This window comes from Paraphaeosphaeria sporulosa (assembly GCF_001642045.1).
Source record: "Paraphaeosphaeria sporulosa strain AP3s5-JAC2a unplaced genomic scaffold CC84scaffold_12, whole genome shotgun sequence".
Lineage (NCBI taxonomy): Eukaryota > Fungi > Ascomycota > Dothideomycetes > Pleosporales > Didymosphaeriaceae > Paraphaeosphaeria > Paraphaeosphaeria sporulosa.
In genome coordinates, this window is record NW_017253371.1 from 374,034 (window position 1) to 396,017 (window position 21,984).

Sequence of the window (21,984 nt, forward strand, 5' to 3'; positions counted from 1 at the left end):
TTGGCAGCAGAACAATATCCTGCCGACAAATACCGAGACGACGAATGGCAGCAGGAGATGATCCAGTCGGACCAGCAAAGAGAAGACGAAGAGTAGCTCGCAGCATGCTCGACACAAGGTGTGACAAGGGCTCGATCGCTGGGTGAGCTGTGGCAAAGATGAACCTTGGGTCGAGCTGTCTGCTGAGCGCAAGGTGCGACGCGACATTTCAATCGCTGGGCGAGCAGCAACAAACACAAAGTAGGCTGTGGTAGCGACAGACCGAAGACGCAAGTAGGTACGAACCGACAAAGTTGCCTACAAGGTATGCTGTGCGTATGCATCGTGAAGCCGCTCGTGTACATGTTCTCGATCCTGCCTTGCTACTGCAAAGAAACCCTGAGCAACAGGAATGAAAGTTCTCGTATCGTACGTATCTGGCAGGTGGACATTATTTGGGCAGCACACATCGTTTCGCATGTCCAAAGTGACCACAGCTTGTCCATGCAACGTACTATGCCTGTATTGAGCTCTATGATCTATCAATTGATATCCATCGCTGACGGCAGACTTCACCAGACCCGGCCCATCCACCAGGACATCTGCTCCTGCAGTGCCTTGCTTGTGGTAGCTTACAATGGCTGCACGGCCAGTCCATCGCACGCGACAGACGCAATCGTCTGCGTGCCGCCCCTCTCAAACACAGTCTTCCTGCTCTCCTCAATCCAGAAAGCCCTGATGTCTGCCGCACTGTCATGTCTATCCGCCTGGTCATCATGGCTACCCGCCTCCTTGTCATAGCTACGGACTTTCTAGTACTTCGGCTCAATCAACTCGGGGATATCCTGCGGCTTCGCGTTGCCCTCGAGGATGTTGTAGACGGCGGTGAAAAGCGGGAATTCGCTCTCCAAGCCCTGCTGCTTGAGGAACGAATTGACTTCGTACGCGGTGCTGGTGCCCTGCAGTTTCTGCCCATTGAGCTCTTTCTGCTCGATCTCGTAGATGGACTCGCCCCGTTGGGTTGCCATTTTGGCACAGCGGAAGTTGCGACCACCCATGCAGGATGTGATCACGTCAGCCACGCCGCAAGATTCTTCAGTGAACGTGGACGTTTTTGAGCTGTCCGGGAAGAACTCTTTGCCGAACTTGACCATCTCGAGGATGCCGACACGCATGACTGCTGCCTTTGCGTTGTCGCCCCAACCGAGACCGTCGACGAATCCGGCAGCCAGAGCAATGATGTTCTTCAGCGCACCTCCGAGAGAGACGCCTGCCACATCGTCCACGATTCGGACGTGGAAGTAAGGGCGATGGAACAGCTTCCGCACATTATCTTGAGAGAGAGGGGGGTATTCGTTCGGCAAGGCCTTTAGCCTGGCTGATCGCTCACTGGGCACTGATCTAGAGGGAGAGATGAGGTCTACCATTGACGCATTAGGTGAGCCTTTGGGCGTCGGTGCGCGAGAGTCCATCGGCGGCGGATCGTACGCTACCTGTGGTTGACAGGGTCAGTGCTTGGATCTTCCAAGTGGGCATGGGTAACGCACAGTTGTCTCAGAGTACTTCTCCTGAGCGATTTCTGTAGCAATGTTTGCGCCTGACAGAGCTCCGCAGTAGATGTTTAGCCGCATGCCAATAGCCTCGGACATGAGCCTGATGCCCTTCTCACTGACATCCACACCCTTGGTACAGCATATAGCGCGTGCGAACGGCACGATCTTGCCCGCCAACTGGTCGCATATTCGCGGGATGAACTGGTGGGGTAGGACAAATACGAGTATGGTGGAGTCCTTGCACGAATCGACGAGATCGGGGTTGGCGACGACGTTGGGAGGCAGAGTGATACCCGGTAGGTACTTGATGTTCTCGTGAAGCTTGTTGAAAAGCTCTGAGAGCTTCTGCGGCTTGGTTGCGAGTTCAGAGCCAGGGTCAAAGTGGCGGGATTCCTTGGGGAGGGTGACCTCCTCCTCGTAGACCCACACGCTGACTGTCTCCTCGAAGAGTGTCGGATTCGCGGTGACGTTCTCGGCAACAAGCTTGGCCATCGTGGTACCCCTCCATACAAGTCAGTCATCCATACACCAATTACAAACAGATGCCCCGTGAGGTATTACGAGCCGCTTTCCACGTACCAATTACCGGAGCCCACGATGGTCACCTTGTGCTTCTTGTGCGCGCCGAGTGTCGCCATGGTTCGTCGATACGGATGGGTCGTGAGAGCGGGAGGGATGGGTCGGGTGAAAGCGAAGGAGTAGCTTAAGCGGGGTGCTCGATGTAACGGCGTCCGACAGAAGCCGTAGAAAGCCACTTTAAGTACTGCCACGACGTGCTATCGTCAGACAAAAGCGCAGAGGCCGAGGCCGCGACCGCACTGACTTGAGAAGGACCAGCGACCGAGGCTTCCTGTGACGCGGCAATGCCGAAGCTGCTCAATTGGGGAAGTTGCGGTGTGTGTTTGGCAGTCGAGAACAGGTGGACCGAGTGTAGGCGGGCTTAGAAGACAGAACGGCAGAGTAGGACCACGGTTGAACAAAATGTTGAATTTGGAGGAATGTGATCATGGGCAAGGGTTCTGCAGGCGTCCGGCTATCGATTATGCACCTTGATTCGCTTCATCCCAGCCAGGTGATCAGCGCCTGCAACCGCGGTATTGGCCAATAACGCGTGCGCGACGCCGAAGCTGCCGGCGTGTTTGGGGCCAAGGCAACAGGGCAAACAATGAAAGCGAGGTTACGCCCTCATGTCTAGTAATCAAGTCTATTCCAACGTCTGCTCTCATGCATACCACTGCCATATTCCCTTCTCTCTTTGCTTCAAAGCGGCTCTACATCGTGCAGGATCTGCTGTTGAGGCGTTAGCGGCAGCCATCCGGGAGCACACACGCGCGACGAGGCCAATCCCACCTCACCTGTAGCACGGGACACGCCCTGCAGAAGCCGAGTGTACAACGACAATGATACGACGTGAACATACGTAAACGAAAAGCAGTAATGCAACAAGGGCTCACGTAGGGCGCTGAAGCAGACAGCTGGAAAACTGATAATCGCTTGATTGTGGGATATATCGCCTGGTCATGAACTCGTATTAAACCTCCCCTCAAGCCATCGTGAACATACAAACGCTAACTCCAATGCTCTTTTGATGCTGGAGAAGACTGTCATGCCGATGCGCTGCCGATGCATAACCTCTGCGCCTCATCCTCATTACCACCCCTCCCCATGGAACCGGCCCGATGATGTGCTACTACTACTACTACAAGGCAATGCCAAACAGGGCGATCATACCACCCGCGAGAACAGGAGCGCCGAATTCCTGAGCAAGACGGACAGCGGCACCGGGAGTGCTGCTGGTGCCGCTGGCGCTGGAGGAGGTCTGCGAGCCGGTCTCGGAGCTGGAGTCAGAGCTGCCAGTGGAGGTAGGACGGCTACCACCAGAGCTGCTAGCGCTGGTCGTCGAAGCGTCCTTGGTGGTGAGGTTTCCACACTGCTGCTGTTGCGCCTGGTCGCATGCAAACTGCTGCGTCGCGTTGCCCTCTCCGTCGGAGGCGAAGGTGGCATTGGTGCATGCGGCATACCAGTAACGGCACATTTGACCAGGGACAGTCTGGACATAGTCGGACATGGTGGGCTCGGTGCCATTGCGGCACTTGCAGGTGTACTGGAGGGTGTTCTACGAAGGTCAGAACATGCAAAGAGACAGCTGAGTGGGTTCATACTTCATTGCACGTGTTGCCACCGCTGGCGATCTGGCCCTGTCCGCCGCAAATCTCCGGGCATGTGTTCTGCGAAGCGGTGCACCAAGTCGACTTGGTGGTGTCGGGGATGGTGTTGGCGGGAACATTGCAGCACGGCTCGATGGTCGGGGGCAGGTCCGAGGAGGAGCCGTTCTGGGCGGCGGCGAGGCCAGAGAAGGCCGCAGAGGCGATGAGAAGAGTGGTGTACAGCATCGTGGCGGGCGCTTGAAGTATCAATGTCTGCGCGGGCGGTCGCGTTAGCAAGGGAGCGAGCAGTCGACGCAGAGCGCGAGCGAGGGTGCCGTGCAGGCAATTGTATCGACGGTTGATGTGTCGACGGACAGAACAAGAGCAGACTTACAGCAGGTGGTGATGCTTTGGGGCGGGCGGTCGAAGGAGCAGAAGGGCGGGCAGGCGGCGCTTGGGTTTAAATGTTGTTTGAGACGATCCCGGCAGGTGCGCGGCTGCCCGGTTCGAAGCAATCACGAAGGTCCTAAGCGGGCTAGCGCTGGCTCGGTCGCAGCTGCTATCAACCGCCACACAGACTGCTCTCCGGCCTGCGCCTGCTATCTCACAGAGCCACCACACCGGCCCTCCCGCTCCCCAGCACTCGCGAGATTGCCATAATTTCACACAATCGTCGCCGCGAGGCTGCTCTGTTCTGCCGCCGGCTGCTGCAGCTGCGACGTGCGCCCTGCGCGCCGCCGTGAGAGCCTGCGCGCGTTTCAGGGCGTCTCTCAAACCAGCCACGCATCGGATTGGAGTTCAGCGCCAGCCAGTCCCCGCATCGACGGCGCTGTCAAGGAATGCCCCTCTAGCCTCTCTCGCCTCTAGCCTCTCTAGCCACACTCCATTGCCTGCCCGCGGAGCGCTGGGACGCGTAGTCTCCCAGCAGGCGATGCGACGCGCATTCCAGTGTCCCTCGGACGCGACCAGGCCACAGGGCGGAGGCGTACGACGCGCATGCCCACGCCCAAGCCCTTGTGCGCCCGACCTCACCTCATCTCACGATGCGCCCTCGCAGACACCGTGCGATCGCTGCATCATCGCCGATAGGCGAAACACTGCGCTGCCCGGCGCCTGAAGAGAGAGCTTGTTGACGTCCTTTGCCATGGAAACCCCAGAAGCTAGCCGGAGCTGGGATCTCTTGGAGGCCCGCAGTCCAAGGCGCCAACGGGCCGAGGACCACTTGCAGCGGACTAGCATGCGTGCGGGGGTGTGCATGCAAGACGCCGTCGCACTAGGTATGAAATGTATGAACTGCAAGCGATTGAGCGCGATGCATTGCCCGAAGCCGTCTTCCATCGCACTCTGTAGCTCCATCCAAACAACAGCTTCATCGCCGCTGCACGTATCACGATACGTTCGGGACACTGCTTGCTTTTGCGCCACTGCAACAATCGGAAGCGAGATGCCGTCTAGCATCGCGCAAGCAGGTTGGCGTGTTGGGACTAGCAGTGCACCGAATCAATATTTCTTAGCTTCCACGCTCTGCGCAACGCTCAGCATTTCAAATGCCGCGGAATCGCCACCTCAACCACCAATAGGCGTGACTCCAAAATCTGCGGAGCTTACAATGCGCCGAGACATTTTTCAACATCCCATCATGCATGCTTTTGGACGTTGTGATGTGGCGCATGTACAATGAGGCATGTAGACTACGCGACCAATAGGAGCAGCCTGAGACTGCTGCACCACTCGGCCTCTATAGCAACCCACAGACCCTGCATTGTATGATCACTGTGCATCAAACGTCTAGGTGTAATACACTTAAGTCTCAAAAACGACAAAGAACGATAACCTTTCTGCGCGCTTTCGCGCTCCGCATCCTAGGTGATGATGTCACGACAATTGTCCTTCCAAAGTCTAATTCAACTTCCACACGGACTTAAGCCTACCACCTCCAAATTTCGCTTGCATGCCACTGCTACTCATGACCACCACCCTTACCCGGATGCTCAATGGAAGCTAACTACTTCGCCTGCACGCTCGGCCAGGCCTCGGCACTGAACGCAGAGTCCAAGCCGTACCGGACCATAAACGAGTTTCTGGTCTATCAGTCCAGAACGTGCGGTTCCAAACCTGCAGTGGGTTTTCCGTTGCCTCACAATCAAGATGCATGGGAATATGAGTTGCTCACATTTGACGATGTGTTTACGGGAACGCAAGTCTTTGCACAGAGACTCTCCAAGTCCTTCGGTTCGGCTTCGGCACGCGAGCAAACAGTAGCCCTTATGGCTCATAGCTCGCCGGAGTTTCTCTTCACATGGCTTGGTCTAATGTACCTGGGGCATTCAGTCCTTCTACTTGCGCCACAATGTCAACCAGGTGCTATTACACACCTTTGTAAAGCATGCAGCGTCTCACTGTTCTTCTACGATGCGGGACATTCTCAACGTGCAGGGGAGGCAGCGAAACTACAGCAAGATGAAGGTGGAACGAAATTCTCAATTTGTCAAACACCACTGGGTGCAGAAGAAGATATCTTCCAGGTCATCCGGACGCCACGGCCAAACTATGCGCCATCTCCCAAGGTAGATGAATCCTCTGTGGCCTATCTACACCATACTTCGGGCACTTCGTCTGGCCTTCCCAAGCCAATCCCACAGAGTCATCATGGAGCAATCGGGGTTCTGCCCCATCTGGCTTGCCCCAGTCCGCGAGCTACTTTCACAACAACGCCTCTATATCATGGAGGTATTGCCGATACCTTTCGTTCATGGACGAGCGATTCTCCGATCTCGTTGTTCCCGAGCAAGGACGTTCCCATTACTGCGCGCAACATTTGCAAGTGTTTGGAGGTGGCTGCTTCCACTGCACAGCTACCAGCAATAAAGTACTTTTCTTCGGTACCGTATGTGCTGCAAATGATGGAGGCCGACGACAGATGCTTGGACAACTTGAAGCGCATGGATATTGTGGGTGTCGGTGGAGCTGCATTACCGGTCGAGGTAGGAGATCGTCTCGTGCGCAGCAATGTCAATCTCATATCAAGGTTTGGCAGCGCAGAGTGCGGATTCCTGTTATCGTCTTATAGAGATTTTGCTCAAGACAAGGACTGGCAGTATTTGAGGAATTACAATCCTGGGAAGCTTGTGAACTTTGAAAACCGCGACGACGGTCTGGCGGAATTGGTTGTCAAGCCTGGATGGCCGCATATGGTAAGGACTCCTTCTCTTGACAACTCTAGGTTTCTAATAAGGTACAGGCGAAGACTAACCGGGAAGATGGTTCTTTCGCAACAGCAGATCTATTCGAGCGTCATTCGAAGATTGAGAACGCATGGTTTTATCATTCGAGAGCCGATTCACAATTAACTCTAATAACCGGCAAGAAGTTTGACCCAGCTCCTGTCGAAGCTGCAATCGCTACAGCCGAGGAGCTAGACGATGTTCTGATATTTGGAGACAACCATCCATATCCAGGAATACTTTTGCTTCGCTCCGAGAAGTGGGGTAGACGATCAGACCAGGAGCTTTTGGATGCAATTTGGCCGCAAATCGGCAGGCTGAACCAAGAAAGCCAGGACCACGCGCGTATACCACGACATATGCTTGTCCCCGTGGAACACCAGGAGAGACAATTGGAAAAGAGCAGCAAAGGAACGATACTCAGAAAGGTCGCTGAGGCAAGATTCAAGGAGTTGATCGAAGCTGCTTACAAAATGGACAATGAACACACTATCAAGAACTTGGATGACAAGGACTTGCCGCAGTACCTTGCCAAACTTGTCCAAGCTATGACACAGAGCCCAGAGCCACCTGAAGAAGACGCCGATCTCTTCTCTTATGGCGTCGACTCAATTGCTTGCATGCGATTGCGGAGCCAATTGCACCAACTCACCCCGAACTATAACCAAAGGCTCCCACTCAGTATCGTAGAAGACTGCGGTACTATCCGCGGTTTGAGCAGCTACATCCTGCGCAAACGGCACGGGGAGACTGATGTCAATGCCGAAGATGAGAACCAGGTTATGCTTGATCTTGTCAACGAACTCGGTAACTTCAGCGGCCATGAGCCAGACCCGCAAGAGCAGCCAAATGGAACAACAGGCAAAACAACCTCCGGCGAGGTCGTAGTCCTCACCGGTGCCACCGGTGCCCTCGGCGCACATACTCTCGATCTCCTCCGCTCCTCAGACACTGTGTCTGCAATCTATTGTCTCGTCCGTGGCGCAGACTTGGCCGCAGCCAAAGAGCGCGTCAGCAAAGCTCTTGCACAGCGAGATCTACCCGACCTCTCCCTGCAGTCCAGTACCAACGACAAGATCAAGATCATACAGGCTGCATTAGGAGAGCCCCGACTAGGCTTGTCAGACGACATCTACAATTACCTTGCAGCAGAAGCGACATCCATCCTCCACGTTGCCTGGACCGTCAACTTCCGACTCAGACTGCGCAGCTTTGCGAAGGACAACCTGGCAGGCGTAAGATATTTGATAGACCTCGCGCTTGCAGGTGGACGCGCCGAGCCACCACGCTTCGCATACTGTTCGTCTACTGCTGCCGCCATGAACGGTGTACGCGATGATTCGGGGCGCCTGTCTGAACGTCTGTCTGATGATCCGTCATCTGCGAGCCCACTCGGATACTCGCGGTCCAAATGGGTCGCCGAGCACATCTGTCTCTCCGCACACCATCAGACCAGGTTGAAGGGTCGCATATCCGTAATGAGAGTGGGACAATTGTCCGGCGATTCACAGACTGGCATCTGGAACACGAAAGAGGCATGGCCGATGATGTTCAGCACTGTGCGTCTCATTAGCTGTCTTCCCCAGCTCGGGAACGAGCCCCTCGACTGGCTGCCCGTGGACATTGCGGCTCAAGCCTTTGTCCAGGCCGCGACGAGACCTGTCGGAAGCGGTGAAGACATCCAAGTCTACCACATTCTCAACCCGCACCGAGAACCGACGTGGGCGACTATGCTCAAGTGGATGAAGAAGAAAGAGCTGTTCAAGGCCGTGCCGCCGGAGGAGTGGATACGGAGGCTAAGAGACTGCAAGGAGGATGGGCATTCGGCGATGAAGCTGTTCGGGCTGTGGAAGGAGGCCTATGGAGATGGGAAAAAGAAGGAGGAGGTTGAAGGGAGGGGCGCAGGCTTTTCGATCGAGGAGACGGAAAAAAGCGTCGAGGCGATACGGAACGTAAGACCCCTGGATGAAGAGTATGTGGGCAGGGTATGGGATTGGGTGCAAAAGAACGTGGACTGAGAAACGGAAGACGTAGATGATGTAATACAACATTGATACAAGTGGATGCTGAAGTTAGATCGGGTGTAATTAGTGCCTCTGGAATCGTGTTCTGACCTAGTGATCTGGTAGGCTAAGAAAGTAGTGGCATCAGTATTGGGAGGCTCATATGTATTACCTGGCAATCTGACATGCCATTGTGACTCATACCATAGGTCCTTTTAGTGACGTCCAGGGGGCGGAAAGCTTGGGGTTTTTGTAAACAAGGTTTATGCTGTAGAATAGTACGAATCAATTAACATCTTACGTCTATTGTAGACATGTGCCTAGACCAGGCGTCACTATTCTATTCAATTTCACGTTCACTCTCACTCGCGTTCTCACACTCGCACTCACCTCCGCTGGCACCGTGCGCAAGGCTCCCACGTGGGGCCCCACAGCGCGGTCGCTAAACTAGCGGCTTGGCACGCCGGTGACCGCGCTCGCCCTCCTACTCGGAAGCCTGTCACTTACACCGAACACCTCGACGCTCCTTTGCGTACCCCCCCTCGCCGACCATGGCGCGCGTCTTTGCCGCCGTCAGTCTCAGCGACTGTAACATTAGCAACCAAGATCAAACCACGCCCTACACCGGACCTGACGCATTCGGCGCATTTCAGAGCGTGTTCCGACAAGTGGCGGCCGTGCCGCCGCATCATTCCGAAAGTGAGGGACGCGCGAAGAAGCGGCGCAAGCTGCTCAACAGCCACCATGCAAACGTGCAGGAGTCCTTTGACCCAAGTAAGAGTGCTGTGCTTGCAACAGTCATGTTAGACCTGGTCAGTGGTTGCCCATAACTTCGATACCCCACGCTGCTTTGCACAGGCGGGCCCTGCTTGACCACTTACGCCAGCGGCCGCCCTAGACTTCTTGTACACGGTGGAATCAGCTTGTAACTGGAAGAACGCTACAACTATGTCTCACTAATCCGAACAGGCTCCTAGCGAAAGTCAGACTCCGCCCTCCCTTCCGAACGATGCGCGTACCTCGATACCGCTGCAACTGGCATCGTTCTCCCGGCAGGATGAGAGCCGGATAACGTTATCAGTGTTCGATCCCGCCACCTCGACGACCCTCGCTATCTGTGCTAGTGCCGCACCCGCAGTGCTCGAATCGCTTGCGACGCATCTCGAGACAGCCGCATCGGTTGGCGCGGAGTGGGAGAAGTCCTCGCCAAGCTCAAGGAACGATTACATTCCCTTCTGCCGTTGCGTTCTTTTGGCTCCTTCATCGGACCAACAAGCACCACGCTTGGAAATTGAGCTGCGCTGGCCTTTTGGTGCCTCCTTGGTCGGCACCTGGAGGGCAAGGTTTCAGCACCGTGCGAACTTCAAAATCTTGTCCACATATCTTCCGAACACCTCTGCCGGAGACAAGTCTCCATGGACGCTTTCTGACTTCTACGATGCTGTTCACGTCCCGCCGCAGAATAGCGACATCCCCGCCCGCCTGGCAGACAGCTTGCCCTCGACTACCTTGTACCCTTACCAGCAACGATCGGTACAATGGATGATGCAACGAGAGGGAGCGTCTCCAACACCTGAACTTAACAAATACCCGGTATCATTCTCTCCTGCTCAGGATTGTACAGGGAAGAAGTGCTACGTCAGTGGTGCCCGTGGCATGGTGGTCGATAATTTGGAACGGGACTGGGATTCGACTGGCCTACACGGAGGCATCTTGGCCGAGGAGATGGGTTTGGGAAAGAGCGTTGAGCTGATCTCGCTCATGTGTCTCAACAAGCGAGACATCACCAAGGAGGACGTGCACGACCTGTACCTTGGCAAGACTGTCAAGGCTTCTAGTGCCACGTTGATCATCACACCGCCTGCTATTCTCGAGCAATGGAGGACAGAAATCAACAGGCACGCACCTCATCTTAAGGTTTTCCACTACCAGGGCATGGCTCGACAAGGGCTTTCCAAGAATGGAATTGACGAGACAACAGTTGAGCATTTACTTCAGTTTGACGTCGTCTTAACGAGTTACAATATACTCTCAAGAGAGTTGCATCACGTTACACCCCCGCCTGATCGTTCACTACGACGCAAGAAGGTACACGAACGTCGAAACAGTCCATTGGTAGACATATCCTGGTGGAGGGTATGTCTTGATGAAGCCCAGATGGTGGAAAGCGGCGTTAGTCAAGCTGCTACGGTCGCTCGTATCATACCCCGTTGCAACGCCTGGGCCGTATCTGGTACGCCCCTTCGGAACAATGTCACGGATCTTGTCGGTCTGCTAGTCTTCCTGCGCTGTGAGCCATTTGCCAGTACCAAGGATCTTTTCGGACGCTTAGACAAGACTTCCTTCCGAGATTTGATATCCCGCATGGCCTTGCGGCACACAAAGGATCAGATCCGCAGCGAGCTCGACATACCTCCCCAGAGACGCGTTGTCATTACGGTGCCGTTTACTGAGATTGAGGAAGAGTATTACAAGGATATGTTCCGCCAGATGCACGAAGCGTGCTTTCTCAATTCCGAGGGCGTTCCTATTCGCGACGACCGAGGACTCGACCATCCTGAAACTATCGAGCGGATGCGTGACTGGCTGGTACGGTTGCGACAAACTTGCCTACACAGCCACGTGGGTGAAAAGAACAGGAAGGCTTTCGGCACCAAAAACAAGACCCTTCGCACAGTTCAAGAAGTACTTCAAGCGATGATCGACCAGAACGACACGAAGCTCAAAGCAGAAGCTAGAGATATGATTCTATCTCAATTGAAGTGCGGTCATATCTGTGCCTTCACTAAGAATCTCACAAATTCCTTCGACAAAGCCATTCTCAAGTATCAGGAAGCACTACAGAGTGCCTTATATTATGTGAAATCTTGCCGAGAAGAGGTCCAGGCCGAAGCAGATGCACTGCAGCTGACCGATTCAGGAGATGCATCTGAGCATGAGGGCTCTGATGGTGCCGATGACAGAGAAGAGACAAGCGCCAAATTTGCTCGCATTACCACTCTCCGCAGGTCACTCCGGTCATTCCTCGAGCTAGAGCATGCGTGCTACTTCTTTATCGGCAACTTGCATTATCAGAAGAAGGATAACATTGCCTTAACAATGCCTGATTCAGACGAATTCCATCAGCTGGAGAAGCTAGAGAAGGAATGGTACGACAAGGCTCAATTTATCCGGCAGGAGCTCCTAAAGGAGACAGAGGGTCGCGCTCAAAAACAAATGCGAAAGATAAAAGACTTGACGAATCAGCATCAAAGGTTGGAGTTGACTGAGATTGAAGATCTTGGTGGTATCGAGAGCAGCAGTGTGCTTGAAAAATTGGACGTCATCTCCAATGTCATTAATACGCAGAGTGCGAAACTGAAGGAGTGGCGGAACAAGATCATCGAGATCCTGACTATGCCCCTCGTCGACAATGACGAGGGGAACGAGACCACCGGTGAAGAGTACGAAACCTCGCTCAAAGTCCAGGACGAGCTTTACGTCTATATTCAGGCATTCCGTACGATTGTCGCCGATATGATGGCATCAGTGCAGGGGACAGAGGACAGGCTTGTCAATCACGAGATGGACCAAGCAGTCAGGCAAGCTCGTGATGATGACCCTGCCAGACGCGGACATGCCCCTGAACTTCTCCTCCAGCTTGCTCAAGAACGTGGAAGACTTCGGTCGAAACCAGAGCACGGTTCGCTCAAAGGTGTCGTAGCTTCTGCTCGCCAATTGATTACTTCACTACAGTACCGAGCTGATACGGCAGACCAGCGAGCCGCTGCGGAACTAGCCATTGTCCAAAAGTATTTTACACAAATTCAAAAGATGTTCACGATGGAGAATGAACTCACCGCCGACTTGGAGAAAGAACAAGAACAGTTCCGACTTACGATGAACTTGCGCTTGGAATTCTATCGTCAAATTCAACACATCTCCGAAACTGTGGAAGACTACAAGGACAAAATGGATGATAGTTTCGATTTCCGAGCGTACGGGACACAGGAAGGCCTGATAGGTATTCGGAAGATGAAGATCCAGGGATTCAAGGTCAGACAGACGTATCTGCACAATCTACGAACTAGTGCCACTGAACCGCAGGGTCCACGACGATGTGACGTCTGTTTTGAGTCTTACGATCTCGGTGTGCTGACCACATGTGGCCACAAGTACTGCCGAGATTGTATGTTCACATGGTGGAAGCAGAATCACAACTGTCCGGAGTGTAGGACTCAACTCACCCGTGCCGATATGAAGGAGATCACGTACAACCAAAACGACATCGCCACAGCCCAGGAAGAAGACCATTCTGCCGCAACGCCCCCATCACCTAGCTCTAGCTCCTCTGGTAGCATGTCCATCTATTCCGGCATCCGAGACTCTACCATGAACGAGATCAAAACGGTCAAGCTTGATGACTCGTATGGATCGAAGGTTGACATGATGGCGAAACATCTGCTTTGGATCCGGAACAACGACCCAGGCGCCAAAACTATCATCTATTCTCAGTTCGCCGACTTTCTGAAGGTTCTTCGAATGGCACTGAAGAGGTTCAAGATCGGGGTTAGCGGTATCCGCGACACGAACGGCATCGAGAAGTTCAAGAATGACCCCTCGGTGGAGTGTTTTCTGCTGGACGCAAAGTCGAATTCTTCGGGTTTGAACCTAGTCAATGCGACATATGTCTTTTTGTGCGAACCACTCATCAACCCAGCTTTGGAGCTGCAGGCCATAGCACGAGTGCATCGAATCGGACAAAAGCGCGCCACAACAGTGTTCATGTACATTGTCGGTAACACGGTCGAAGAAGCCATCTACGACATATCGGTAAAGCGTCGCTTGGAGCACGTAGGACGCGATGCTGGGTCCCGCTCTGGTACAGCGACTCCCGCCGTAAACGAGCAAGTGATCGAACGCAACCTGGACGTCGCCAATTCCGAAGAGATCAAGACAGCAGCTCTCAGCAAGTTGGTACGCGAAGGCAACCATGGCGAAGTTGTCGTCGAAGACGATCTCTGGAAGTGCTTGTTCGGAAAGCCGAGGAACACTGGTCCTGCCAATGGGCACGCGGCGACGGAGAATGAGAGGATGCGACTCGAAACCCGCATACGGAGGGAGCATTTCCTCCAGCAGATGGATGCCCTTGATACACCTGGTACAAGCACTTCGCAGATCATTATACAGACGGCGGAGGACAGGGCTGCTGTGGATGCGGCGGTGTCGAGTGGCGACATGGACGAATTGCGAGGACTGCTGGACAACGTACGCGAAAGAGAGTGAGTTGCAGGTGCACCAGCTCTCGCTCGGGAGGCCAGCAGTGTCAGTTTGGGTTGGAAATGCCGGCCGCATATCACGGCTCTTGGATTTTATGGCGCACGACGGATGGATGGAAATACCCCTTGAACAAGACTTATGAGCGATTACATGAGATTCCATTGGTAGAAAATATGAGTGATTTTGCTGCATGAGGATCTGCGACAATTCCTACTTTGCTATTCCCTGTATTGGCACATTTGCGACTGTTAGAGCGACCAACATGGCCGCATACATTTATCCTCCGAACAATCGGATGTATGTTCCCGTCCGGCCTCAATGAGGCGCACGCTAACCCCAGGTTTACCCGCTTACTCGACGGTACTGACTTAGAACCGAAGATCGCCGGTAGTACTACAACCACATAGGTAACGCGTCGACAGCTCTTAAGCTCAGGAGCCGAGGGACCTCGATTTCATGCGAGGGGACAATGTACCGCGGTCAGTTCACAAATCAGCGCATATAGACAGAGCGCTCAAGACAAGAATGTGACTCTTACTGTGTCATACCGCGAAGCTCAATTGACACCTCCTCGCTATTTCTATATTGAACACCCGCATAGGTAGCGGAGTTTGTACATTGGGGTACTGCGCTACACGTCGAAGCTCACACAGCGAACATGACGACAATAGTCGACAGAACGCCTGAAGGCATCTTCTACCGCGCCGCAAAGACATATCCAGTTCCGGACTTGGACATCCTGACACTACTCTTCGGTAGGTCCGATCTCAATTAACAGCAATCCTACTTGTAGCAGACTACTGCTCGCGCACCGACGCTTTCGTCCTGTTACTAGTTCGTTGCTAAACAGACCCAGACTCTGAGCACTCCTTAGCCCGCGAAGGCACTCCAATCCACATATCTGCCGCCGATCCGTCTTTACAGCTCACTGTCTCCCGCTGCCGCGCCCTCACACATTCTACTTCTGCCGCGCTGCGCAAACACTTTAAGATCGGCGCCTACGGGTCAGGAAAGGACATCGTCTCTGCAATCTCAACTGGGCACTATCTCCTGCCTACGCTCTTCTACGGTGTTATCGGCGCAGGCGGTGTTTTCAGCGCTGCAAGCGCGGCTAGCACGGCGGGCGAGCTGAGCAAGCAGATCGTTCAGGCTGGGAGCAGGATCTTGGTAACGTGCGAGACGACGAGGGATGTTGCTGTACGGGCGGCGGAGGAGGCGGGATGGGGGCCGAATGGCGGTGGAAGGGTGGTAGTCATGAGCGAGGGTGCGCATTGGACCCTCAAGATTGTACAGGAAAACGGAAGCCTGGGTACCAATCTAGTGAATGAGGAGGAGAAGTTGGAGTGGGAACGTATCACTGACCGAACAGCACTGGAGAACAGCTTGGTAGTGTTGATCTACAGCTCTGGCACCACGGGCCTGCCCAAAGGTACCGCTTCCCACCCAACTCCCGCATACTACCAGGTGGAATACTAACATGCCCAGGCGTCAAACTCTCCCACACTAATCTCGTCGCCGAAGCTGTCATCCCAGGTGATATGTTCAAGTCGTGGCTAACGACCCGCAACGCGCAACCCAACCGCCCGAAATTTGAGTACCGGACCCTTGCCCACCTACCTGTCGCCCACATCGCAGGGATCCAAGGCTACCTGATCAACCCGTTTTACATGGGCGGTCCCGTGTATTGGATGCCACGCTTCTCCTTTCCAGAATTTCTATCTTACAATCTAGAGTATCGGATTACATTTTTCTTTACCGTACCGCCAATCTACCTTTTGATTGCAAAGAGCCCGGAAGTGACAAACCAGTTTGCGACGCTGGAGATCGCCATCTCGGGCGCGGCGCCACTGGGGAAAGAGCTACAGCACGCCTCATCCGCTAAACTCGGTGGTCCAGACTGTTTCATCTCACAAACCTGGGGCCTGAGCGAAACAACCGGCAGCGCAACGATAATGCCTATGGACATGAGAGACGACACAGGCTCGGTGTCGCCACTGATCCCGAACATGATAGCCCGCATCGTGGACGACGATGGCCACGACGTCGAGCCCGGAAAACCAGGCGAGGTACTGGTCCAAGGACCGGTAGTTTGTAAGGGGTACTATCAGAACGAGGAAGCGAACGCGGAAGCCTTCACCGGAGACTGGTTTCACACGGGCGATATCGCGGAGTTCAGAGAAGGCCTATTTTATATTGTAGATCGCAAGAAGGAACTCATCAAGTACAAGGGGCTGCAGGTTGCGCCGGCGGAGTTGGAGGCGTTACTGCTGAACCATGAGGATATTCTGGATGCCGCGGTGATCGGTGTCGATGCGGATGGCGGCACAAATGAGGTGCCCAGGGCGTACGTTGTCGCCGACAGCAAGAAGATCAGTGGGAAGCAGATTCAAGAGTATGTCAAGGCGAATGTGGCGAGCCATAAGCAGCTAAGGGGTGGCGTCGTGTTCTTGGATGCGATTCCGAAGAGTCCGAGTGGAAAGATCTTGAGGAAGGATCTGAGAGTGCTCGCGAAGAGGGAGCAGGGTGCGAAGTTATAAGAGGATTCTTGATGCAGCAATCTGAGCAGCAACTACGCACTGAGGACGCCGGCCTTGCTTAATATCTTATACACAGACACACAAGATTTTCTGATTCCTAGAATTCTGCAACTGTTCTCAGCGCCTCTGATATACATTTCAATCTCTTCAAACATACATGGCAACATCGTTCTTATCGCTTCTTGCAAGCACCGCAGCGTGGAAAAGCGCCTTTCTTTTCTAGGAACAGGCAGGATTCCGCCATGGGAATTCATGGGACGACACTGGGTCCCTTCCTCATTGATAACTCGAACGCGAGCGCAGCACGCACAGGACTTGTGATGCAGGCCGAAAATCTGTAATTTATTTCGTACCGCTAGCCAAAGTCTCGACTAGCTGTATAAATTTAGATTTTGAGCATCCAAGCTCTTCGGTGCTTCCAGATTCTCGATAGTAACTACCTAACCCGATCTGGTGTTCTGAGCTCTAGATGTCTCTTCTTAGCCATGTAGGGATCCCAGAGTCGTTAACAACAGATCGCGATTTGTGTGTCGCCCGCAAGTGAATAATGATGATTTTTGGTTTAACAAAAAAAAAAAGGGCTACCATGTTGTCTGACCTGGAACGCTTGCGCTCCATATCCTGAAAGTGTGACGCTAATTGAAGGCCCATACGTTGCTCTGCACAATACAACCCAAGTCGTAGCAAACTTAGAGACATGCCTAAAGACAATTACTTGGAGGTGAAACGAAGTGAAGAGGGATCTAGGTTGGGGCAGCAAGTTGTACGGGGACGCATTGAGACGATGCTGACTGGACAGGCACGAGGGCGCTTATCGGTGCCATGCAGAAGTTCTTGTACCACCTTTCCATGGGTCAAAGACAGTTTCTATCAATTCATGACTCGTGGTTTCAGGCATATTGAAACACACAGATCCATGGAAAAGTGGTAGAAAAGTTTTTGCATACGACAATATCTACATACGGTGGATAGGATAGAACAAAAATATACCAAACAAAAGGTTATTAGGCCATTTGTGTCTCAGCAATATATGCAGGTGTATGATAACGCTGACATTGCTTACACGATTGAAAGAATGTAGCAACAAAGTAGTGTAGAAAAGTCTACTAGGAAAGGATTAACTCCCCTCCACCTCTCGTGTCCAAAATTATCTATCATCAACTGATCGCAGGGCGTGAATTTTACGCTGTGTGGTGCTGGCAGTACTTGAGCATGGTGGGGCAGCTAGTCAGGGTCTAAATGCGAATGCCATGATGTGCACCTGGTCTTACAGTATACCGCGTTCAACTCCGGGGTTTTGGTGCGGCGTTGAACGCACGGACACGAACGGTATGTTATATGCTCGCCGCAAACACTTGTCACTGCTATTCTTCTCTGCACTTTCCTCTCGCTACCAGAGCTCACGCCGCTACCAACGCTGAGAGCATGGCCATCGGCGATTCGTCAGAACAGGGCACGCGCAAGTGTCTCGGTGCCGACTGCGAGAAAGAGGCCGGTCCTTTGCAGTGCCCTACATGCCTCAAGGCAGGTGTGCAGGACAGTTACTTTTGCTCACAAGAGTGCTTCAAGAGGAACTGGGTTGGTCCCCTGCCGCACCATACCCCACAATCTGCTAACATACTGACAATTCAGACTCAGCACAGAATCATCCACAAGAAGGCGCAGGCGCAAAATGGAATCATCGACAAGTTCGTCACGCCAAAAGCTGACTCTCAGCCCGACACAGACACAGGGAACTATAATCCATTTCCGACCTTCTCCTTCACCGGGTCTGTTCGGCCGGTCTATCCACTGTCTCCACGCCGCGCTATCCCCAAGTCAATCAAGCATCCAGACTGGGCCGTGACAGGTATTCCTAAGGGAGAACAGCGTTTGAACCGCTACAAGATCGACCTTCTCAATGCCAAAGGCCAGGAGGCAATGCGCAAGGTGTGCAGGCTGGCTCGCGAGGTGCTGGATATTACCGCTGCAGCAGTCAAGCCAGGTGTCACTACTGACTTTCTCGATGAAATCTGCCACAAGGCTTGCATCGAGCGGGAGGTGAGGATATCTCACACACACAACGCTCTGAATCCCTGCCTACTTATCTGACTAGTCATATCCCTCTCCGCTGAACTACAGTCGATTCCCCAAGTCACTCTGCACATCACCAAACGAGGTTGTGTGTCACGGCATTCCCGATCAGCGCGCCCTCGTCGATGGTGACATCATCAACCTCGACATCTCTCTGTACCATGGAGGCTACCACGCCGATTTAAACGAAACGTACTACGTAGGCGACAAAGCGAAAGCCAACGCCGATGCCGTCCGGCTAGTGGAAACGACCCGCGAATGCCTGGACATGGCCATCGCTACTGTCAAACCTGGAACCCCTATCCGAGACTTCGGTCGTGTCATCGAGAAGCATGCGAAGTCAAGGGGTTTGAGCGTGATGGCTACGTGGGGCGGGCACGGCATCGGCACGGAATTTCACCCGCCGCCTTGGATACCTCATTACAGCAAGAACAAGGCAGTGGGAATCTGCAAGCCTGGGATGACTTTCACGATTGAGCCTATCCTCACGCTTGGGAAGCCGAGGGAGGTGTATTGGCCGGATGAGTGGACAAACGTGACGGTGGATGGGAAGTGGACTGCGCAGTTTGGTGAGTTCGGCCAAGTGCGTCGAGTTCTCTCGCTAATGGAATTTAGAACAAACACTGCTAGTTACGGAGACAGGTGTGGAGATTTTGACAGCAGGGAACGAGAACTCGCCTGGAGGCCCGATACCGATACCAATACCAACGGAGTGATGCGGATGTGGAGAACCTGACAGCTCCTCAGACCTCTGACCTCGCAGTGCATCAGGATATACACACTTGCCCCAGGAGGAAACAGGGAAGGTTTGCAGGCCAGCTCCCAAGGTCATGGGTGTTAGTATCGTAGTAGATCAAGTACCAGAATGTCGAATCGTTGATAATACTATAGTCATGGAAGTTGAGCGTTTTTGAGATGCTCTCAACTGGGTTGTGGCCCTAGGCAACATTTTGCGGTCCACACTCATATAAGCCACTTCTGCTACACGACCTCACCTCTACACTGCACAACTGCATATTGGTGCTGAACAATTTAACCTCTTCGCCACACAAAGTCACTTTTTGCTGCATAATATTACCTTTGCGCGATCAAATTTCACATCTACGCTACGCAATCTCGCCTCTCATTTACACAGTTTTACCTCTCCATCGCAGACACACAACACTGCTGCCGGAAGGATGGGTGCGCGGTCGCCTACTATCCGGGTCCCAATCATCAGGTACGCTGTAGCATACATGCATCTCGTTTTGCGCTGCAAGGGGTACGGGGCCCCCGGGGCTTGTTGCTGGGGGAAGTAGGTTGGGATTCGGGTTCGTGCTGGGCTTGGACGTGGGCGATTTGGCCGTCTATGTGCATTGTGCTCGACCAGCTGCTTGAGGAGCTGGTATGAATCTTGGTGCGGAAATATTGCATGACCCGTCCTTCGGATTGTAGTAAATAATCTTGCTATAAAGCTTCTTCAATGAACTGTGGGCCCCATGGGAGGGGGGATAGGTGAGACTTGTGGATGTGTATAGTGGACAGTAAATATGGCTTGGAGAATAACGGATAGGGAAGGTGTATCTCCTTGACTGAAACATTCGTTACGTAGTACTGGATCGTCAATTGGTGCAACGCTCCGAACCGTGTGATGTAATGATGATCGGGTTGACTCGCTATCTGCCCATGTTTTAAGCACGTGTCCTCTGCTGCCTACTTGGGGCTCCTGAGTCTCCTTCCTTGTCATTCAGGTCACACGCAGCGCCCTGACTGTAGCGATCTGCCGCTGTCTGCAAAACCGACCGAGCAGTTGCTCGCGCTGTTTAGAGCATTGCCTGGAGCATTGCCCCTCTTCGCTTGAGCCAACATGCCCCTCCGACACCAAGTGACTTTCTTTCGGGCCGTGTTGCGGGTCATCCTCGCGCATCTACGCAGTATAGCTCCGTGCGCTGATCTTCTTCTGCGACTCCTTCAACTCCTTCAGCCGCTTTCTTTGGCTCGAGTCCCTATCAGCATGACAATCTTGGCATATCGTTTCTCAAAATCCTTGGCCCTTCTCAGAACATCTCCTACTCGGCATCCAAAAACTTCCTAACCGGCCCAAAGTGCTCCACAAACTTCTCCACCATGCCATCCAACTTCGTAAGGTCATCCTTGCTCTTCTTGACCTCAGCTATCAGCTTCTGTTTCTGCTTAAGCTTCTCCTGGCGGCGCGCCTCGAGCTCCACACGGTCCTGGTGTTCCTGCTCGATGCGCGCGATGGTGAGCTCATGCTCCGAGGCGTCAGCGTACTGGGGGTATTTCTCGACGAAGGCGTCCGTCGGGATGAGCGGCAGCTTGGTGTACTTGTGATCGTAGTTCTGCGCCGCCGCGATCTCGCTGCGCAAGCTCTGCTCCTCGTACTTCAGATTGTGCAGTCCCAGGATCAGCGCGTCATTGGCAGCTTTCTTCTCCGCCGTCTCGGCCTTCTCTTCTCGGATCTTCATGACGCAAGCGCGGTACACGGTGCGCGTCATGGCCAGCTGCGCGCGTAACCGCTTTTCTAGCTGATCGAGCTGGTTTTGGATCTTCTTCTCGGCATCAATCTCCTCGCGTGTTGAAGGCGTCTTCGAGGGCCTGGGGTGCGCCTGCTGGTAGGACGTGAGGTCGTTGACGCGCTCTTTCAGCTTCTGCGTCTCGTCGTAGAGGCGCACGTATTGTGGGGTCTGCAGGTGGTCGATGAGCTTGAAAGTTGAGCGGTCGATGGAGCCGTTGGGGCCGGCGGTGTCCATGGCGTCCATCGTGGTTGGTAGCGGTTGTCGAGCTTCTGCGGGTATTGCGCGTGGAGTTGGCGGCGTCGAGCTTTGGCGCACAAGAGACCCAGCCAACCCATGCCTAGCGCCTTGATCCTCGCACGTGACCACGCGCCAGCGTGCAAAAGCACGCGCACACCTCGATCAATAGGACTCAAGACTACGGAGGACGACTCCGGAGTCGCAGTGCTTTAGACATGTAATTGTGCTCACGTCCAGCAAATGAGGACCACTTCTCGCACTTGAGTGCGCGCTCAAATGCCATGCTCCACGACTGCAAACATGGCAGCATGTTATAAACCCTACTCATTAGTACAGACGCCAATTAATTCCAGCTACAACACAAAGGCTACATCTCATACACGCGACGCAATTCCTATCTCGTGTTGGCCCCTCGCGACATCCACCGCAGCCCACACGAACGACGCCCCTCGCTCC

The 21,984-nt window shown here is 53.7% G+C and overlaps 7 protein-coding genes across 7 annotated transcripts; 4 read left to right on the forward strand and 3 right to left on the reverse strand.

Moving 5' to 3' along the window:
- Positions 1-785: 785 nt before the first annotated feature.
- Positions 786-2,410, reverse strand: CC84DRAFT_301789 (glycerol-3-phosphate dehydrogenase-like protein). Its single transcript, XM_018185798.1, has 4 exons — positions 2,356-2,410; positions 2,112-2,295; positions 1,527-2,034; positions 786-1,472 (listed from the first exon to the last, which is right to left on the reverse strand). Exons 2-4 carry the CDS (start codon positions 2,168-2,170, stop codon positions 792-794), a joined length of 1,248 nt encoding a protein of 415 aa, XP_018030788.1. The 5' UTR covers positions 2,171-2,295; positions 2,356-2,410; the 3' UTR covers positions 786-791.
- A 610-nt stretch (positions 2,411-3,020) lies between these two features.
- CC84DRAFT_1168525 (uncharacterized protein) lies at positions 3,021-4,156 on the reverse strand. The gene is made up of 3 exons (XM_018179420.1): positions 4,074-4,156; positions 3,695-3,952; positions 3,021-3,648 (listed from the first exon to the last, which is right to left on the reverse strand). Exons 2-3 carry the CDS (start codon positions 3,923-3,925, stop codon positions 3,232-3,234), a joined length of 648 nt encoding a protein of 215 aa, XP_018030789.1. The 5' UTR covers positions 3,926-3,952; positions 4,074-4,156; the 3' UTR covers positions 3,021-3,231.
- Positions 4,157-5,625: 1,469 nt separating this feature from the next.
- On the forward strand, positions 5,626-8,931 carry CC84DRAFT_1129098 (acetyl-CoA synthetase-like protein). Its single transcript, XM_018175820.1, has 2 exons — positions 5,626-6,873; positions 6,921-8,931. The coding sequence occupies exons 1-2, from the start codon at positions 5,674-5,676 to the stop codon at positions 8,919-8,921; spliced, it is 3,201 nt and encodes a 1,066-aa protein (XP_018030790.1). The 5' UTR covers positions 5,626-5,673; the 3' UTR covers positions 8,922-8,931.
- A 490-nt stretch (positions 8,932-9,421) lies between these two features.
- On the forward strand, positions 9,422-14,343 carry CC84DRAFT_1129101 (uncharacterized protein). The gene is made up of 2 exons (XM_018175821.1): positions 9,422-9,718; positions 9,876-14,343. The coding sequence occupies exons 1-2, from the start codon at positions 9,458-9,460 to the stop codon at positions 14,169-14,171; spliced, it is 4,557 nt and encodes a 1,518-aa protein (XP_018030791.1). The 5' UTR covers positions 9,422-9,457; the 3' UTR covers positions 14,172-14,343.
- A 197-nt stretch (positions 14,344-14,540) lies between these two features.
- On the forward strand, positions 14,541-16,781 carry CC84DRAFT_1230462 (4-coumarate-CoA ligase-like protein). The gene is made up of 3 exons (XM_018183695.1): positions 14,541-14,920; positions 15,022-15,594; positions 15,651-16,781. The coding sequence occupies exons 1-3, from the start codon at positions 14,824-14,826 to the stop codon at positions 16,700-16,702; spliced, it is 1,722 nt and encodes a 573-aa protein (XP_018030792.1). The 5' UTR covers positions 14,541-14,823; the 3' UTR covers positions 16,703-16,781.
- Positions 16,782-18,085: 1,304 nt separating this feature from the next.
- CC84DRAFT_1168529 (putative methionine aminopeptidase, type I) lies at positions 18,086-19,640 on the forward strand. The gene is made up of 4 exons (XM_018179421.1): positions 18,086-18,280; positions 18,335-18,742; positions 18,798-19,344; positions 19,391-19,640. Exons 1-4 carry the CDS (start codon positions 18,128-18,130, stop codon positions 19,489-19,491), a joined length of 1,209 nt encoding a protein of 402 aa, XP_018030793.1. The 5' UTR covers positions 18,086-18,127; the 3' UTR covers positions 19,492-19,640.
- A 1,183-nt stretch (positions 19,641-20,823) lies between these two features.
- Positions 20,824-21,525, reverse strand: CC84DRAFT_1102360 (uncharacterized protein; the record flags this gene model as incomplete). Its single annotated transcript, XM_018174961.1, has 1 exon — positions 20,824-21,525. One exon carries the CDS (start codon positions 21,523-21,525, stop codon positions 20,824-20,826), a length of 702 nt encoding a protein of 233 aa, XP_018030794.1.
- Between the last annotated feature and the right edge of the window lie 459 nt (positions 21,526-21,984).

What these genes read in the sequence shown, in the direction of transcription:
- CC84DRAFT_301789 (XM_018185798.1), bottom strand. Translation starts at nt 2,170, where the DNA reads ATGGCGACACTCGGCGCGCACAAGAAGCACAAGGTGACCATCGTGGGC. An exon ending in ATCGTGGGCTCCGGTAATTG is followed by an intron (nt 2,035 to 2,111) that starts GTACGTGGAAAG and finishes ACTTGTATGGAG; the next exon opens with GGGTACCACGATGGCCAAGC. An exon ending in AGAAGTACTCTGAGACAACT is followed by an intron (nt 1,473 to 1,526) that starts GTGCGTTACCCA and finishes TGTCAACCACAG; the next exon opens with GTAGCGTACGATCCGCCGCC.
- CC84DRAFT_1168525 (XM_018179420.1), bottom strand. Translation starts at nt 3,925, where the DNA reads ATGCTGTACACCACTCTTCTCATCGCCTCTGCGGCCTTCTCTGGCCTC. An exon ending in GTGGCAACACGTGCAATGAA is followed by an intron (nt 3,649 to 3,694) that starts GTATGAACCCAC and finishes TGACCTTCGTAG; the next exon opens with AACACCCTCCAGTACACCTG.
- CC84DRAFT_1129098 (XM_018175820.1), top strand. Translation starts at nt 5,674, where the DNA reads ATGGAAGCTAACTACTTCGCCTGCACGCTCGGCCAGGCCTCGGCACTG. An exon ending in AGCCTGGATGGCCGCATATG is followed by an intron (nt 6,874 to 6,920) that starts GTAAGGACTCCT and finishes AATAAGGTACAG; the next exon opens with GCGAAGACTAACCGGGAAGA.
- CC84DRAFT_1129101 (XM_018175821.1), top strand. Translation starts at nt 9,458, where the DNA reads ATGGCGCGCGTCTTTGCCGCCGTCAGTCTCAGCGACTGTAACATTAGC. An exon ending in CAACAGTCATGTTAGACCTG is followed by an intron (nt 9,719 to 9,875) that starts GTCAGTGGTTGC and finishes TAATCCGAACAG; the next exon opens with GCTCCTAGCGAAAGTCAGAC.
- CC84DRAFT_1230462 (XM_018183695.1), top strand. Translation starts at nt 14,824, where the DNA reads ATGACGACAATAGTCGACAGAACGCCTGAAGGCATCTTCTACCGCGCC. An exon ending in CATCCTGACACTACTCTTCG is followed by an intron (nt 14,921 to 15,021) that starts GTAGGTCCGATC and finishes AAACAGACCCAG; the next exon opens with ACTCTGAGCACTCCTTAGCC. An exon ending in CACCACGGGCCTGCCCAAAG is followed by an intron (nt 15,595 to 15,650) that starts GTACCGCTTCCC and finishes TAACATGCCCAG; the next exon opens with GCGTCAAACTCTCCCACACT.
- CC84DRAFT_1168529 (XM_018179421.1), top strand. Translation starts at nt 18,128, where the DNA reads ATGGCCATCGGCGATTCGTCAGAACAGGGCACGCGCAAGTGTCTCGGT. An exon ending in AGTGCTTCAAGAGGAACTGG is followed by an intron (nt 18,281 to 18,334) that starts GTTGGTCCCCTG and finishes CTGACAATTCAG; the next exon opens with ACTCAGCACAGAATCATCCA. An exon ending in AGGCTTGCATCGAGCGGGAG is followed by an intron (nt 18,743 to 18,797) that starts GTGAGGATATCT and finishes TTATCTGACTAG; the next exon opens with TCATATCCCTCTCCGCTGAA.